The sequence below is a fragment of the Penicillium argentinense genome, assembly GCF_028826775.1.
Source record: "Penicillium argentinense strain IBT 30761 chromosome Unknown utg000009l_segment0_segment0, whole genome shotgun sequence".
Taxonomy (NCBI): Eukaryota; Fungi; Ascomycota; class Eurotiomycetes; order Eurotiales; family Aspergillaceae; genus Penicillium; species Penicillium argentinense.
The window spans coordinates 3,973,715-3,988,241 of NW_026622668.1; the positions used below are offsets into that span (position 1 = coordinate 3,973,715).

Here is a 14,527-nt window from a genome sequence, read left to right on the forward strand (position 1 = left end):
TGTTCCACCCCGCGCTCCACTCATCTCTGGCGTAGGCTCATCAAAACACGCAGTATATAAGGCTGATCCCTCCTTGTGCTAAAAATTTCGAGACATTTGATTTGTTAGGAGATACCTCAGTCGTTCGGACTCAGCGAGCTGTGCTTTCGCCGAAAATGATATCCAGTGAAAATAATTAAATTGGAAACGGGACGACTGAACGCTTTCTATGGTGACATGCATATTTGATTTGATATCGCGATTGAAGTAGATCGTGGTCCAGTCGCTTAAACTGTCGACTTCATACGGACTCTGATATCCTTCGACGGCTGGAAAGAGCCCCAGGTCGATTTGTTGTTGGGGATTTTGAGCACTTTCTCATCAGCGGACGTGATATCCCACATCGACACAATACCCGCGGTGAAAGCCAAGATGGACCGTTCGTTTAATTGGTTGTCCTTGATTCCATAAAGCCCCTCCGCAAAAGGACCAAGAGCATCAGCACTGGCCTGCTTGCGGCCGGACGCAGGGTCTGTGACCACGAATCGTAGAGGATCATACTGGTCTGGGTTGGAAAAGCGCCGAGCATCGGTCTGATAAGCGACATGGGGCATGATGACCTTTTCACCCTTGCGAAGCTTGTAAGTACAAGGTTCAGTCGCATCTTCATCTGACTCCGTCAAAGTCAGGTCTGACTCAAGCCTTCTGAAAGAGACACCGGCAGAGTGGAGGCGGACGGTCTCGTGATAGCACGCCTTCAGGAGTGTGCACGATTCAAGAACGTTGTCGAGGTCAAGACTCAGGCGGGGAGGCTCGTCGAATGGGAACCCTGTCTCCTCGCGACTAGGTCGGGAAGAGTTCACATAGGGAGCGAACTCCTTTCGGATCTCCTTGAGAAGAGCGCTGTCGGCAAAGATGTGAAGAGTAGTCCAGAATGTGATCTTGGTAATGTGCTCCATCACATCCCAGTACAAAGACAAGTTGCCCGCAGCACTGGCGCCAGGGGTCATTTCCAGCTTGCGGAATGTCCGCATTCTCTCCTTCACCAACTCGGACACGTCGTCCAGCTCGCGAAGCTCGATTCCGGGGTCGATCCCGTCATCCCAGGCCGTAAATGCACGGTAGAAAATAGACATTATATGGTGAAGTCTATCGCACGCAGCATGTCCCGCAGACACGCCAGGGGCTGGCACGTAGCGCGGAAGTCCCACAAACAACGACACAAAGTTGGTGTCTAGTTTCCATAGGTCCTCGACGACCATGGGGAAATTTTCCAAAAAGGCCTCGCCCATCAGGAAGTTGGACATGTGGTGACCGACAAAATTTCGCACGAGGGCGAAAAGGTCTGCCTCGCACACTGATTCGCCCTCTTGGACGACGGACACTTTGCTGCTGTCGCGCTCCCAGGGCGCCTGGTCAACAGGGCTTTGACTGAAGCTCACCAAGTTGGGGATATTTCGTTGGACCATTTTGGTGATCGCAGCCGAGGCCTCGCTCAAAAACGACTCCTTGCTAATGAAACCAGGCACGTCGTCGCTGATTTCCTGATTGCGGCTCTGCTGCAAACTGTGAATGAGATTGCGATTGCCAAAGACATTGTGTAGTGCCTGGTCAAGCGCTAGCGACGAGTTCTTAGAGGAAGACAAGATGGTCTTGATCATCGATGGAGAGATCACAGTATCGTGGGTCTCGCCACGGAGGTAGACGCCAAAGACAGATTCATCCATTGAGTCCCTAGGCAAATTAGCAACCGATAGAATACAGTGGCAACATGTGCATCACCCACCTGAGCCCTTGAAAAAGACTGGCATGGTTCCATGTAAAGGACAGACTATGTCCTAACCAGGGGAACCAATACGGCGCCAATCGCGAAGCTCGAGGCTCTGACGGATCTCGGGTTTGCTGTCGGCCTTGAAGCCCGCTGATGATGCGAGTCGCGATGCACGAGAATGCCAAAACGGCAAAAAAGGTCATCCAGGTCATTTCGGGCAGGCCGTCCCGGACCATCTGGATGAGCCCGTTGGTCGGCGTTTCGTACTTCTCCATGTTGCGACTGGGCGCACTCAGATGGGAAAGAGACAAACAGTGCCGATCGTGGCACGACGCCGATTCAGCGGCGCCCACTCACTGCTGGAAACGCGACTGAACGCGAAAAATAATTAGAGAAGGAAATTTGTGATCACCGTTGGGCCTCTTGGGACCGGTTAGAGGGTCGAAAATGGCGACGCAGAGGAATTCCACCTGGCCCGACTTCTGCTTAGCTCATCACGATCGCCGAGACAATCTAAGTATAGCCACAACACAGCCGGACACACACTCGCCGACATTCACATTTACATCTTAATTTCACGATTTGAAGTTGAAGACGTGCTATTTCTGAAATTTGAATGGAGATGTACATGAAAGCTGAACTGTACAGAATAGGCATCCTAACACCACAACATGGATGCGAGAAGCGGGATCATCGCTCAACTGTCACTTTGCAGTGCTCGCTGCAACTTCCGACTCTCCCACTCATAATTCTCAATCTTGCTCTGCGAGTCGGAAATCTTGTTCAAAAGCCACATCGTACGCGAATACAGCTCACGGGGCTGCTTCGGCAGGGACCCAATGAGCTGGAGCTCTTCCTCGTACTTGCCAATGCCCTTGTTTTCGTTGCTGATCAATTGTCCAAGAATCAATAGATCAAGTCGGCTCTGCAATGTCTTGTTTTCAATGAGGCGTTGAAACGCAGCATGGTAGACCGGCTTTCCGGGCTTGACCCATCGTGGAAACCCCTTGACCGATCCGACAGAAATGAGCTCGGCTTGTTCCAGAGCTCGGAGGGTTGCTTCGCCATTTTCCTTGAACAGGTCTGCCAGGAGGACCTTGTTGTACAACAAACTACCATCCTTGGAGTTTGCCAGAGCCTTGATAATATGCCATGCTTGTTCGCGAGTCCATTGGGGTGTAATCGTGTCCGTGCCGAGGATGAAGATCTTCAGGATTTCCGAGGCAGACTGCTCAATGATACGGTCCACGGCGGCTATGGAAGAGTTAGCGAGGTGTGGCTGAGTAGGGGTTGCTTATAGACAAACCTTGAGGTGTTTCTCCAGCCTCGATGCGATGGGCCATAAACTCGAGATCAGTAACACGTCCGCCCAACACCCTAATACATTCATCGAGACCAGTCAGGTTCTCTCGGGGCTTTTTTGGTGGCACCCTTCTCGTCGTCTGACTCTTCGGCATCTAAATGGCTCATGACAAAGCGACGACCCACGTCGAGAGAGCAGTCACCCAAGCCAACAGTGCGGTAGACCTGATTGGGAAGTGCCTTGCTAAGCGGCTTCGCGAACGAAGAATCAGTGGTCAAAAATATGACATGAGCAATGTTGGCAGTAGTCAAGCCAGCCGCCCACTCGGTGAGCTTATCGAGAACAACACTATCTTCAGCGTCGTAAAGGAAGTTATCAATGACCACAACAGGTCGCTTCTCAGGATGAGCCTCGAGGTATTCATCGTCGCTCATGCCGGCATCCTTATCATCCTTGCGTCGGGCCTCGAGTGCCACCCGCTTCATGGCTACTGCGGTGTTCTGCCAGATCTTGCTGAGTTGGGCATCGAGGGTTTCCGAGAAGCCAGCCTTGGTGCCGATCATGCCTTGTGCCGCTAGGTCGATGAAGCTGCTAATGCTGTTCATCCAGGAGAAAATGGGTCGGTAACCGACTTGGGCTGCCGCTCGGGAGATTTTGGCTGTGTCGCCACGAGCATCTTGGATCTGCTTGCAATCAATAACCACCTTGTATTTGTGGTCCTTGAGAGCTTGCTCCAGGACCAATTCTCGCTTTCCAGACCCCCGTGGTCCATGGACAACAATAAACGTTTCCGCAGTTTCGGTTAACCAGGCTTGAAGCTGAGCAATATCCTTTTGTCGATCCTCCCAAATCGCCGTGAGACCTCGAGGATCTGTCTTCCGCTGACCAAAGTACATTATGTTGGCTTTGCTGGCCTGCCTGCGGATCCATTGAATGATGTTATTCTCTTCAGCGTGAAGAGTGGCTTTGATCTTCATCTTGATGAAGAAAGTTCTGATAGGGTCGAAAATGATGACCGTGATCGTTGCCACTAGAGCAGCCAAGGCAGGAATGACAATCCTAGGGTGATTGTAGATCCAGTCCTTTATCATGGACAGCTTGATCTTGCGCTCGTAATTGATCTTAAATCTCGTACCGGCTTTGCCCCCACCCTCTTCCTCAGATGCAACATATCCATGCAAGCAGTTTCTCGCCATCACTGCAAACCTTGGCCGGTCAAAGCGTAGTGTGGCGTAGCGAGGCTCGACTTTCGAGTCGAAAGGCTGCGGATGGATTTCAAGCAACTTCCCATATGGACGAAAGAGGGTGTACAGGCATTCCTGCGTCAGCTCTGCAGGTGGGCCATCTGTCGAATTTGCCAGAAATTCGACTCTCACGGAATTACTGGGAATCCGATAGAGATCTTCGATCCATGGTCGTCCATGGACCAAGTCTGCATCGACTTTTTGAAACGGGTTGAACCACGGCCTGATCGGGCTTTTGTTGAGATGTTCCTTGATGGCATTCTGGATATCCTCATTCTTGACACCGGGCTTGCGCGCATATTTGACAAAGGCACCTCCTTCCTTGTATCTTGTGACGACGTGCTTGATTTCGAAGTCTTCGGATTGTGGTAATACGCGCTTCACGATTTGGCTGGGATCCGCAGCGGCGAGGTCGGGATGATTGATTCGTTTCAAAATTCCTTCAAGGGGCTGGATATGGCTGAGGGGTCCCCGCAGTAACCATTGCAGTCTATGCGGGAAGATATCTGGAGATGGTCAGGCCGTACCACATATTTGCCAAGAATTGTTCAACTTACTATTGACATATACAAGGCCTTCATCTTCGGCGAGATCGATGTGTCCGGACTGGATCGAGGACACAGCTCGTACATTGACGGAGAAGCGTGGAGCAAGTCTCCACCCCCGGCGAGAGGACTGTAGATTCGCCCTGGGCCGGAGGGGAGAAGCCCGCACAGCTGGAGACATTCTTGAGAAGCACGCTGGCTTCATTTCAGTGGTTGTGCATGCCGTCAGGAAGCCGTGTTAGAGGGGAAAGACAAAGAACGAGATCCGGGTTGCGATCAATCGCAGCAAGTTGACTTCAATGACGTCGCCAAGCGCGACCAGCTCGGCTTATCGCGCTATCGGAGATCCACCCAGTCACATGACTTTGCTGATTATCAGAAAACCGCGTCGTCGCAGTCTGCCTCGCAGCCGGACGCCAATTCTCGCAACTTTCTCCTCCAAGATGGGCTGGTGGTGGTCATCGAGTCCTGAAAAGGACAGCAAAAATGAAACAGCATCTACACACACAAGCGCTCCCGAAGAGCTGGTTCCGAATGCGCCTCCGCCGAAGCAATTGACTCCGGATCAACAAGCGGAGTTGGAATTCAGTCAGATCCTGGCCAGTCTGCGCGAGGAAGAGGATACTTTTGCCAAGAACCTCCAGCAAATGCAATCAGAATCCAATGGCACCGATGCGAAGTTTTCGCCCGACCAACCCACCTCAGCGATCGCCCCCGATTCCCTCTACCAAGACACCATGTCCTGCCGTCAAGCCTTCGACTACGCCTTTTTCTGCCAGTCCTTTGGAGGGCAATTCGTGAATGTTTATCGATATGGAGAGATGCGCTCCTGCAGTGAGCATTGGGATAATTTCTGGTTGTGCATGAAGACCAGGGGGTGGTCTGATGAGCTGCGGAAGAAGACGATTCGAGACCACAATCGCAAGAAGGCCATAAAATACAAGACTGGTCCAAGCAGTGAAGATGTCTGGGATGTCCGACTCGACCCAGCCCGGAATGCCTTCCAGGGAGATTTTGCTGCACTGGAGAAGGAGATGAAGGCAGAGGAGGAGGCCCAGCAAAAGGCTAATGCATGAACGCTCCAAGTCTTCACCGATGCGGAGCGAAGCGCTGATGTTTTCTTTGAACGTTTGAACTCATGAACTGTAGATATATACCACTTGATTGGCGTGGACCTGTACAATACTTTTGGGAGAACCGAAGGACTTCTCTACTCTAAAATTGATCTCTTCAATTTATCCCGACTTATCTGATATTACCTGACAAGTACAAGAACTAAAAACTGCATACAGTAACTACAACATCTCCAGTCATCTGACGAAATCTGAGATCGATCCTGGATATACTGCTCCCCTTACTAATCTAGCAGAGCCTCAAAGGATCCCACCGCCATCCACCTGACCATCAACACCCAACTTCTTAGTCATTTCATCAAAATCTATCCCGCTCATCAGAAAGTCCACAACTTCATCAAAATATATCAAATTCCAAACCATACCACCCAGCCAAATTCCACAGCCCAACCTAGGACTATGACTCAAAGCGTCCAATCGTGGACGGCAAATACAACGATCCAAAACAGGCAAACTACGTCCAGCCGGGAAATGGCAATGTGCCGGACCACCGCCAGTCGATATACTCATTACGAATCTACATGAGGACTCCAATGAACATGATTTCCACACGTGGTGGGGTTTGCCTATGGAGAAGTTGCTTCATCATATTATGACTGTTGTAGATGCGAGGGGTATTAAGGTTAATTCGGTTATGGTGACGACTTATCCTATTCGTGTTATTCTTGCACATGAAATGGAGAAGGAGGAGATGGATGTTGCTTTTGATGAGGTGGCCAATGGGATATAGTAAAGGAGGGGTGTTTCTTAGTTTGATTATTTTTGAGTCAGGTACAAGAATCATATGTGGGTAACTTCTAGAGAGATAGAATCAATGAGTACATGAACATATCATAACCACTAAGATTTATAAAACCTAAAGCTTACGTCCCAAATAATCCACCTCAATCAACTCCCCAATCTCAGCCAATCGATCCCTCATCGCCACCTCCTGTTCCCATCCAACACGTTCACTCTCCAACCGCTCATTCTCATCTCGAACCTTTTTCAGTCGCTCTATATTCGGCTCCCACGCATCGCAAAGTGCAGTGCTATCCCTCAAAGCCTTTCTCTCTCGGACTATCTCGTCTTCTGAGTCGAAGGTTCGATATTCTGGCGCTGTTCTGTACCCTTCACTGGCTGTAACGAAAGTTTCGTTGTCCGAATCGGTGTCACAGTCGAGGCTATTGTGGTGACATTTTCCTTGGAGCATTTTTCTTTCTAGGTTGCGGTTAGCTTCTTCTTCTGCTCTCGCCTTTTTTACCTGTAGCTCCTTCTGACGGAGTCTCTCCTGCTTCTCTTTTTCTCTCTGAAGCTTTTTCGTCAAGAACTCTTGCTGGTGAAGCTTCATCTCTCTCTCGTCATCTTCATCTTCTTCTTCTTCTTCTTCTTCTTCTTCCTCTTCCCATGATGACCGCGTATTTGCTCGTGAGGATCTAGGTACGACCGAGGGCCGGCGGGAATGGGATATCGTTTTTGATTTTCTGACGGGAATCTTGCTCTCGGGGGTTTGTTTTGCTTGGGAAGATGCTGTGGGTCTGGCGTAGCTGGGTGCGCGTGGCATTTTGAAGATCTGATTTTCAGTCTGGGTGGTGAGTTGTAGTTGGTCATTTGGTTAGATGTTGATTTCCTTTATTGGATTAATAGAACGGAAAGGTGTGGCTTGGGAGGTTTTCGAGTCCTCTTATATAAATAACCCGTGTCCACGTTATATTTGGCGAAGGGTATTGTCTCGTAGTTGTAAACACTACGATAAAAAAAGTAAGAGTGGGAATAATCGGTTTTGTCCCCTTTTAGACAATGACCTCAGAAAAAGGCAAGACCAAATTTAGCTTTTCCAACAATGGTGCCACCAATTTACGCCTTTGTTAAGCTTAGCTCTAACAAAGATGAGAGGGAAACTACATTGTCACAACAAAGAACAGAATATTTAACATAAAATCGAATTGACAATAACGGAAGGTATGCACAGCAAAAAGCAAATTCTCCGCACAGCATAGCAGACGCTCTAAACACCTCGCAGGGAATACGCTGCTAAAATCAAGCAAAATAAGGAAACAACAAAAGCGGAGCATCTTCAGTCATTTAATATGAAATGAAGCACAAAAACTACCCGGGGGTAGAAGGAATTTTTCCCAGTCTAAAAGCGATTGGGAGATGAAAAAACTGATTGATCACATTCCGCCCGTTTTGGATTAACTTTTCACATTGAATTCTTGAGGGCCGTCAACTCGTAACCTCGTCCTCGTTCACTCACTCCGCCCTTTGCAGATTCTCAAGCAACAACTGCCTCGGCCTTCGGCACGGAATCAACAGCCGGCCGTCGGATAATACCACCCGTAACGGGAAGCGAAGAGGAGATTCCCATGAGGAAAGCATCAACCTCCCGCGCGGCCTGTCGGCCTTCGTTGATACCCCAGACAATCAGTGACTGTCCGCGACGGCAATCACCCGCGGCGTAAACACCGGGGATGTTGGTGGCGTAGTGGCCAGGAGGGGTCTTGACGTTCTTCCTTTGGTCGCGCTCGACCTCTTCGCCGAGCAGACGATCCTCAGGTCCCAAGAAACCCATGGAAAGAAGAACCAGGTCGGCAGGGAAGAATTGCTCGCTTCCCTCCACGGTCTTCATGTCCCATCCACCGGTGGAAGACTTGGTCCATTCAACACGGACAGTGTTGATACCCTTGACACGGCCGCTGCCGTCATCGACGAATTCAGTCGACATGACGCAGTACTCACGAGGGTCCTTGCCCATGTGGGTCTTGACTTCCGAGTGACCGTAGTCAATGCGGTAGATGCGAGGCCATTGGGGCCAGGGGTTGTCGCGGGCACGCTCGGGTGGGGGTTGCGGGAGAAGTTCGAAGTTAGTGACCGACTTTGCACCGTGACGAACGGACGTTCCGATACAGTCGTTTCCGGTATCACCCCCACCAATGACAACGACGTGCTTGTCCTTAGCAGAGATGTAAGCGCCATCCGCAAGACCCGAGTCCAGAAGGGACTTGGTGTTTTGGTGGAGGAACTGCATAGCGAAGTGGACGCCATCGAGTTCACGGCCGGTCACCTTCAGGTCACGGGCGACAGTAGCTCCCGTTGCGATAATCACGGCATCGTTGGTGGACCGGAGAGATTGGAGGGAGACTTCACTGTCCGGCCCGACTGCAGTGCTGACAATGAACTTCACACCCTCAGCGGCCATGAGATCCACACGGCGTTGAACGACCTTCTTGTCCAGCTTCATGTTCGGAATACCGTACATCAAAAGACCACCGATGCGGTCAGCGCGCTCGTAGACAGTGACAGTGTGGCCAGCACGGTTGAGCTGGTCAGCAGCTGCCAGACCAGCGGGTCCGGATCCGATGATGGCAATAGTCTTGCCGGAGCGGGTGGGTGGGGGGCGAGGAACCATCCAGCCCATTTCGAAGCCGCGGTCAATGATGGCACACTCGATCGATTTGATACCGACGGGGTCTTCGTTGATACCCAAGACGCAAGCACCCTCGCAAGGAGCAGGGCACACTCGGCCAGTAAATTCGGGAAAGTTGTTTGTCATCAAAAGACGGTTGAGGGCATCTTGCCACTGGTTTTGGAAAACCAGTTCATTCCACTTAGGAATGATGTTAGAGATCGGACAACCGGTGTCTGACTGACAGAAGGGAACACCGCAGTCCATGCAACGAGCGGACTGGTACTTGAGCTCGTCCTCGCTGAGGCGGTTGGACAACTCGGCCCAATCGCGAGTACGAGTTGTTGGGTTCCGGTACTTCTCCGAGCGACGGCTGTACTTCATGAAGCCGCGAGTCTTGTCCAGAATAAGGGCAGACCGCTTCTTCTCAGCCTTTGAGTCGCTGATGCTGTCCTCAATGTCCAGCATTTCAGCTTTCTTCTCATCAGCGTGAGCCTTAGGCTTCTCCGCGGGGGTGCTGGGAAGCTGGGGCAGAGTAAACTCGGCCTTCTTAGCAGCTGCAGCCTTGGCAGCTTCCTCGTCCATGACACGCTTGTAGTCAGTCGGAAGTACCTTGACGAAGCGAGGAAGAGCGCGGTTGAAGTCCAAGAGGACCCGGGCAGCCAGTTCGGATCCAGTGTAGTGGTGGTGATCCTCAATCAGACCACGAACGAAAGCAATCTCGGAGGGGTCCTCGATTCCAGAAACTTGAACCATCTCCAGGTTGACCTTGGAGTGGAAGTCCTGGTTCATATCCAAGATGTATGCAATACCACCGGACATACCAGCAGCGAAGTTACGGCCAGTGGGTCCAAGAATGAGGATACGACCACCGGTCATGTACTCGCAACCGTGGTCACCAACACCCTCAACGACGGCGGTGGCACCCGAGTTACGGACGGCGAAACGCTCGGCAGCCATCCCGCGGAAGTAAACAGTACCGCGAGTGGCACCGTACAGACAGGTGTTACCGACAATGACGTTCTCCTCGGCCTTGAAAGAAGCACCACGGGGCGGGTAAACAATCAAACGACCACCCGATAGGCCCTTACCGACGTAGTCGTTGGCATCACCCTCAAGCTCCAGCGTCACACCAGGAGCAAGATAAGCACCAAAGGACTGACCAGCAGAACCCTTGATGTTGGCGTGAATGGTATCTTGGGGAAGACCAGCCTCGCCATAGCGTCGACTAATCTGGTACGACAGGGTCGCACCCATTCCACGGTCAGTGTTGACAACATCGCACTCGATGCGGCAAGGCAGGCCCTTCTCCAAAGCAAGTTCGGACTCGGCAATGAGCTTGTTATCAAGACGAGTGTGGAGACGGTGGTCTTGCTTGCGAACATTGTAAGTGGCAACACCCGGACGGAGAGAGTGAGCAGGAGTCAGAATGAGCGAGAGATCAATGCGCTCCTGCTTCGAGTTGCGAATATCGTCGCGGACCTTGAGAAGCTCAGCACGTCCGACCATCTCGTTGACAGTGCGAATACCAAGCTTGGCCATGATCGCACGCATTTCATTGGCGACATAGTAGAAGAAGTTGATAACGTGCTCCGGGGTACCGTTGAATTTTTTTCGTAGCTCGGGATCCTGGGTGGCGATACCGACAGGGCAGGTGTTCAGGTGGCATTTACCTAAAGAATAGTTAGCATGTATGCAAAATCTTGAACCAAACACCTAGCACTCACGCATCATAATACAGCCCATGGCAATCAAAGGCGTAGTAGCGAAACCATACTCCTCAGCACCGAGCAAGCAGGCCATGGCCAGATCACGACCAGTACGAATCTGACCGTCAGTTTGAACAACGACACGGCCACGAAGGTCGTTCAGAACCAGAGTCTGGTGAGTCTCAGCAAGACCTAACTCCCAGGGGAGACCAGCGTACTTGATACCGGTCCAACGGGAGGCACCGGTACCACCATCGTGACCAGAGATCAATATGTGATCAGCCTTGGCCTTCGCAACACCAGAAGCGACAATGCCGACGCCAACTTCGGACACCAGCTTCACGGAGACACGGGCACGAGGGTTGGAGCATTTGAGGTCGTAGATTAATTGTTTCAAATCCTCAATAGAGTAGATATCGTGGTGCGGGGGAGGCGAAATGAGACCGACTCCGGGGGTGGAGTGTCGAGTATGAGCAATAGGTCCAACGACCTTGTGGCCAGGCAGCTCACCACCTTCACCGGGCTTCGCGCCCTGAGCCATCTTAATCTGCAACTCATCGGCATCAGCCAGGTAGTGTGAGGTCACACCAAAGCGACCAGAGGCAATCTGCTTGATGGCGGAACGCATGGTATCGCCATTCTCCATTCGCTTGCTGCGCTCGGGGTCTTCACCACCTTCACCAGTGTTGGACTTGCCACCGAGACGGTTCATGGCAATGGCAAGAGTCGAGTGGGACTCCATCGAGATAGATCCGTAGGACATGGCACCCGTAACGAAGCGGCGCACAATCTCGGTCCAGGGCTCGACTTGGTCGATGGGGATGGGCGTCCGCTGCTCAAAGTCGAACTCAAGCATACCGCGCAATGTGCAGTTTCTGATCTGCTCATGCTCTGCCTTTGCATATGCCTCATAGGATTTGTCGTTCTTACTACGAACGGCGTCCTGCATGTTGGCAATGCTGACAGGATCATTAATGTGAGCCTCGCCACCATCACGCCAATGATACTCGCCGGTTTCACTAAGACCAGGGATCTCGATGATGTTGCGCGATGGATATCCACGCTCGTGGAAGGCAAATGCATCCTGGGCAATCAGGTCGAATGTGATACCGCGGATACGGCTGGCGGTTCCGGCGAAGCAGCGGTCGATCACGCTGTCATCGATACCCAGAGCTTCGAAAATTTGGGCTCCCTTGTAGGACTGCAGGGTGGAAATACCCATCTTGCTCATGACCTTGAGAATACCGCCATCACAAGAAGCCTTGTAGTTCTCAATGACTTTCTCGTCAGAAATGTCCTTGCGGATCAAGTTCTCCCGGTTCATCTTGAGAAGACATTCCAGGGCGAGGTACGGGTTAATAGCGTCGGCACCGTATCCCAGAAGCACGCAGTGGTGGTGCACCTCACGAGCCTCGGCCGTCTCAACAACCAAAGCGGCTAGCGAGCGCCACTTGTTGCGGACCAGGTGATGGTGAACTAGACCGGTGGCTAGCAAAGCAGAGATCGGCACGCGGTCCGCGGAGGTCGCGCGGTCAGAGAGCACAATGACCTTGTCGCCATTCTCGATCGCCTCAGTCGTGGCATTGCAGATCTCATCGAGGGCGGCCAGGTATCCAGGAGTACCCTTCTTCTTGTCGAAAGTGATATCGATGGTTCGGACGGTCCAGTCGCTGTGGGCGCTGTTGATGTTCTTCAGAGCATTGAATTCCGGAATGCTCAGTATTGGAGAGGGTAGAAGAAGACGATGGCATTGAGAAGGATCCATCTCCAAGAGGTTACCCTGGGGACCGACATAGCACTCCAGAGACATGACCACCGCCTCACGAATAGGGTCAATGGGCGGGTTGGTGACTTGAGCGAAGAGCTGACGGAAGTACTCATAGAGCAGACGCGGCTGCTGGGCAATGCAAGCCAAGGGAGCATCGTTACCCATGGAACCCAGAGCCTCCTTGGAGTCAGCACCCATGGGGCCAAGCAGCAGGCTGACCTGCTCAAAGGAATAACCGAAGGCCTTCAGGCGGGGGTCGTTTTGGACGGTATTGTCGTCCAGCTTGAAAGAGAGATCGACATTGCCGTTCAGCAACAACTTGTTAATGGCAGGCAGCTTCAGGAGCTCCTTGTCCAGCCAGCTGGCGAAGTCCTGACGGCTCGAAACGGTCTGCTTCAGTTCGGCATCATCGATAATGCGTCCGGCCAATGTGTCAACCAGCAGCATCTTTCCAGGTTGCAGACGGCCCTTTTGCACCACACGTTCGGGGTCGATGTCAATTGCGCCGACCTCCGAGGCGCAGACAATGCGGTCATCATCCATCACATAGAAACGGCACGGGCGCAGCCCGTTACGGTCAAGGTTTGCACCGCAGTACCGACCGTCGGAGAAGGTGAAAAGAGCCGGGCCGTCCCAGGGCTCCATCTGGCAGGCGGCCCATTCGTAGAAGGCTGACTTGGCCGGGTCCATGGCTGGGTTATCCTGCCACGCCTCGGGAATCATAATCATCACAGCCTCGGGGAGAGACAGAACGCCGTTAATCATCAGCAGTTCCAGAACGTTATCGAATGCGGCGGAGTCGGAGCCACCGTCTTCCACAATCGGATAGAGCAGGTCCAGTTCATCTCCGAAGACCTCAGATCGAAGAACACCCTCGCGAGCGCGCATCCAGTTCTTGTTTCCACGGAGTGTATTAATTTCACCGTTGTGGGCGGCCCATCGCAGTGGCTGAGCACGGTCCCAAGAGGGGAATGTGTTGGTCGAGAATCGTGAGTGAACCAGAGCAAAATGACCCTCATAATCGACATTGACTAAGTCGTGGTAGTATTGATAGACCTGCACGGGTGATAATTGACCCTTGTATACGATATTCCGGTTACTCAGCGAGCAAAGGTAGAACCAGTTGCCCAACCCAATCACATGGGTGGCACGCTTCCGCAAGACATACAGCTGCAGCTCAAAGGTGCGCTCGTCAAACTTGTCTGTGTCGGTGATTTCCGGCTTGGTACCGGCACCGTATGCCGACTGGAGCACGACAAACGGCTGCATGATAATGGGCTCTCGCGACAGGGCGGCCGGGCCCAGAATCGTTGAATCGCGGGGGACTTCGCGCCATCCCAGCACGCGCAGACCCAGAGAGGTAGCCAATTCCTCGAAGCTGGCGATAGACTGCTTGAGCGACTCTTCATCAGGCTTGAAGAACAAGTTGCCGACCGCATATTGACCGAGTGGAGGCAGGTCCACGCCTACCTCTCGGGCGAAGTTTTTGATAAAGAATTTGTGCGGGATACTGGTCATGACACCGGCACCGTCACCGTCTCGCGCGTCAGATCCAACGGCTCCACGGTGAGTCATGTTGCACAACAGATTGCGAGCTAGCGAATGAAACCTCTGTTAGTTGGATTTCCATTTCTCTTCTTTCCTGTCAGGAAAAGAAATATCTGTGTTATGGGAGTTGTTGAACTTACCA

The 14,527-nt window shown here is 52.1% G+C and overlaps 5 protein-coding genes across 5 annotated transcripts; 1 reads left to right on the forward strand and 4 right to left on the reverse strand.

Moving 5' to 3' along the window:
• Nucleotides 1–266: 266 nt before the first annotated feature.
• On the reverse strand, nt 267–2,025 carry N7532_009058 (uncharacterized protein; the record flags this gene model as incomplete). Its single annotated transcript, XM_056621549.1, has 2 exons — nt 267–1,713; nt 1,766–2,025. 2 exons carry the CDS (start codon nt 2,023–2,025, stop codon nt 267–269), a joined length of 1,707 nt encoding a protein of 568 aa, XP_056472355.1.
• Nucleotides 2,026–2,447: 422 nt separating this feature from the next.
• On the reverse strand, nt 2,448–5,047 carry yme2 (uncharacterized protein; the record flags this gene model as incomplete). Its single annotated transcript, XM_056621550.1, has 4 exons — nt 2,448–3,004; nt 3,057–3,127; nt 3,198–4,803; nt 4,855–5,047. 4 exons carry the CDS (start codon nt 5,045–5,047, stop codon nt 2,448–2,450), a joined length of 2,427 nt encoding a protein of 808 aa, XP_056472356.1.
• A 238-nt stretch (nt 5,048–5,285) lies between these two features.
• N7532_009060 (EMI1 family protein) lies at nt 5,286–5,918 on the forward strand (the record flags this gene model as incomplete). Its single annotated transcript, XM_056621551.1, has 1 exon — nt 5,286–5,918. The coding sequence occupies one exon, from the start codon at nt 5,286–5,288 to the stop codon at nt 5,916–5,918; it is 633 nt and encodes a 210-aa protein (XP_056472357.1).
• A 913-nt stretch (nt 5,919–6,831) lies between these two features.
• On the reverse strand, nt 6,832–7,518 carry N7532_009061 (uncharacterized protein; the record flags this gene model as incomplete). The annotated part of the gene is made up of 1 exon (XM_056621552.1): nt 6,832–7,518. The coding sequence occupies one exon, from the start codon at nt 7,516–7,518 to the stop codon at nt 6,832–6,834; it is 687 nt and encodes a 228-aa protein (XP_056472358.1).
• A 711-nt stretch (nt 7,519–8,229) lies between these two features.
• N7532_009062 (glutamate synthase (NADH)) lies at nt 8,230–14,412 on the reverse strand (the record flags this gene model as incomplete). Its single annotated transcript, XM_056621553.1, has 2 exons — nt 8,230–11,033; nt 11,088–14,412. The coding sequence occupies 2 exons, from the start codon at nt 14,410–14,412 to the stop codon at nt 8,230–8,232; spliced, it is 6,129 nt and encodes a 2,042-aa protein (XP_056472359.1).
• Nucleotides 14,413–14,527: the final 115 nt, after the last annotated feature.